At 35.7% G+C, this 3,296-nt stretch overlaps 1 protein-coding gene across 1 annotated transcript in view; it reads left to right on the top strand.

Annotated features, from left to right (window-relative positions):
- Positions 1-2,483: 2,483 nt before the first annotated feature.
- Positions 2,484-3,296, top strand: part of LOC106876082 (DNA polymerase epsilon subunit 4) — a 23,297-nt gene continuing 22,484 nt past the window's right edge. Inside the window, exon 1 of the mRNA XM_014924490.2 lies at positions 2,484-2,724. Within this exon, the coding sequence (XP_014779976.1) occupies positions 2,515-2,724 (210 nt within the window). The 5' untranslated portion in view covers positions 2,484-2,514. The remainder of the gene's footprint in view (positions 2,725-3,296) is intronic.

The following is a 3,296-nucleotide window of genomic DNA, read 5'->3' as shown; positions in this document are numbered from 1 at the left end:
GGTGGCACATAAAAGACACCATTTCGAGCGTGGCTGTTTTCGTGCGGGTGACACGTAAAAGCACCCACTACACTCTGAGTGGTTGGCGTTAGGAAGGGCATCCAGCTGTAGAAACTCTGCCAAATCAGACTGGAGCCTGGTGTTGCCATCCGGTTTCACCAGTCCTCAGTCAAATCGTCCAACCCATGCTAGCATGGAAAGCGGACGTTAAACGATGATGATGATGAATGTAGAGATGCTGTAGTGTTATATTTATGTATCTCACTTTAAATCTTATAAAAGAGAAATGAAATGACGAGTACGGATCAGTAGTGTTGTTCTAAAACATTTAATTTGTTGAATTCATAAATCACAGAATGAGATTCTATTTCTTGAATGAGGCAAATAAATTGGAGGAGATTAGCTTTTTGCAAAGAAAGGAAAACCTGTGGGACCTTGTAAGTAATGTCAGCACAAGATGGTCTTTGGCAGTTGAATGCATCAAGGGGTCAAGAAAACCTGGATTAGCTGTGTTAGTACCGACCTGACTCATTGTAGAATAGCAAAAGAGCCTAAGATTGTCCTCGTTTAGCTATTCCTTATTGAAATCAAAACATCAAACTTCATTACTGTAAATGGTTTCACTAAACACTTGCTGTTATGACGTCTGTGTGGTTAAGAAGCTTGCTTTCCCCTCCTACTGTGCAACACCTTCACCAAGTGTCTTTTGCTGTAGCTTCAGGCCAAATAATGCCCTGTGAGTCAATTTCGTAGATGGAAACTATGTGGAAGCCCAGTATATATACGTTTGTTTCCTAACTGCTTGACTACTATTGGTTTGCTTACATCTCTATAACTTCGCAATTCAGCAAAAGAGACTGACAAAATAAGTACTAGGGCTGAATCTATTCAACGAAAAAGAGACATCAGACAGAATGCTGGATGTACTTTGAACAGAGTGTTTCAATTTCAAAGAGTATAAATAAAATTCGCCAGCAGGAGTATGAACCCAATGATTTCCAGAAAGAAAATGAAATATTCCTCCTCCAAATCTTCACAAGAAACTTCAGCTCTAATGTAGAATACCCAAACAAAGTGGTTTCCAAGATGGAAGAGGATACCATTTGGCATAAGAGATGCACACTCAATCCACTGGTCAGTCCATTTTAGCCATTGGTGCGTTATATGGCATGGTCAGTGGTTTCATTAAATCTTATATTATATCCTAATGAGATCATTAAATTTTGAAAGGACATCTCTATATTCAGTTTTATGTCTGTGCCTCATACAAAAGACTTTGCCAAAATAAGACATGAGAATTCAGATAATACAGTTCTATATTTAAGAGATGAGAAATTATGTACATTATTTATATCATTTACATTTGACGGATATTTGTCCTCGTTTGTTAACCTGATGAAGGCTGGGGGGTACATCAACCGAAACGTTGTGTTTACAACAAACAAGATGAGGACCAAAATCCGTCAAATATAAATAATGAGAATTCAGGTTTATAAATGTAAAGTACTGATGCAGTTAGACGTTCGTTATTTTCTTCATCATCATCATCATCATCATTGTCGTCATTATCATCAGCATCATTTTCATCATTTTAAAGTTCAATTTTTTATGCTTGCATGAGTCGCACAAGGAATTTCTTGAGATGGATTTTCTGAGGCTGGATGCCTCTCCTGTCGGCAACTTTTGCTTATTTGCAAGCAAGGTAATATATCTTATCGAGCCTCAAGGCTGGGCATGTTTTTCACAAGACATGAGATTAGGAACACTGCTTGTTTGCAATTATAGAATGATGTCAAGATGACAGAAACACAAAACAATCCTCCTCCAACACACAAATACAATACGCTTCTTTCAGTTTCCACCAACCAAAGCCATTTATGAAATTTAAGTTAGCCCAAGGCCATAGTAGCTATCACTTGATTAAGGTACCACACAGTGTTTGGGTATTTTAAATTGGTAGGTTGTTGGTATTTAGACCCCAGGAAATTAGCCTGATGAAGCTTTCCTTTTCAAAGCTGCTGCTGTCGTGACCATCATGTCTTCAGACTGTGTATCCAGGATTATATTTTTCAATGTGTCCTTCGAAGGATGTTTGGCTGTGGTTTCTAGCAGATCCCGTAAGGTGCCTTCGAAGTCCTTGAAGTCAATTACTACAAAAATATTAAAAAATGAATTGCTTCAAATAAAACCGTTATTCGAGGAATGAAAGGAATAATTATTTCTTGCCAGTATATTAATGATCCGAATATTTAGTGAATATGTTGAGTATTTATATATTTACAGTTTCAATTTATTTTTTTGTTTAAATATAAGTCTTTAAAAAAAATTACTAATTAATTAATTTACGATAGAGAAATCTGGAGAAAGATTTCTAAGAAATATAATTTTGGAGTAAAGTTGTACTTTTCGTACCTTTCATATTTTCTTTTAGATCAATTTTATATAAAACATTTAATACGGGAGAGTTTCTTTTCGTTGTCCACGTTCTCACTTTTTAATTGTCTTTCTAAAAAAATGGCGGGAGAAACTCCTGACGATCCAAATGTAAATGAAAATAGCGAAAAAGAATTGAGGAAAGATGACAGCGAGCACACAGAGACGAATGGTGTTACTTCAGACAAATTGGTGAAATTACCAATTAGTAGGATTCGTAAAATCATCAAACTCGATCCAGACGTGTCACTTGCTAGTCAGGAAGCGATGGTAGCATTAACGAAAGCTACTGTAAGTTATGAAAGCAAATGTGGATTTATGTTTGTTTATTTTGCTGTTTCCCTTCTTCGTGATATGCAGAGAGTATCATAGTAATTCTAGAATATCGTATTCTCACTTACATTGGAGGTACTCGAAGCATATAGACATAGGTAATAATCGATAATAGGCAACAACCAGTAAAATTTCTACGTTTTTAAAATATTTCATTAGGATGTAACATATTACTTAGGCTTTACTTGTGTTTTGCAGGCTTATTATAATTTGTTGATAGTAACTTCGAAGTTTTAATGACTATTATACTTGTCGGACGTGTTATCGGTGGGGGGAGGTGCATCGTATTGGACATGTCTGCTTTATTTGAACTCTGTTCATATAACAATAATAATTCTATGTTGTTTTTAAAGATTTAAAACACTTTAATACAGTCACTCATATATATATATATATATATATATATATATAAATGTAAGATCCGGGGATCGAGGTGTAGGAAGAAAGTTAGCTTCGGGCAATCTGTAGTGCATCGATTCGATCTTCTTTGCGTCAACATGTACCTCCTTTTGACATTGTAGCCTTTAATC

Source organism: Octopus bimaculoides, chromosome 23 (genome assembly GCF_001194135.2).
Source record: "Octopus bimaculoides isolate UCB-OBI-ISO-001 chromosome 23, ASM119413v2, whole genome shotgun sequence".
In the NCBI taxonomy this organism is placed as follows: domain Eukaryota; kingdom Metazoa; phylum Mollusca; class Cephalopoda; order Octopoda; family Octopodidae; genus Octopus; species Octopus bimaculoides.
Note: the sequence above shows the minus strand (reverse complement) of the source record. Positions and strands in the feature narration are given on the sequence as shown.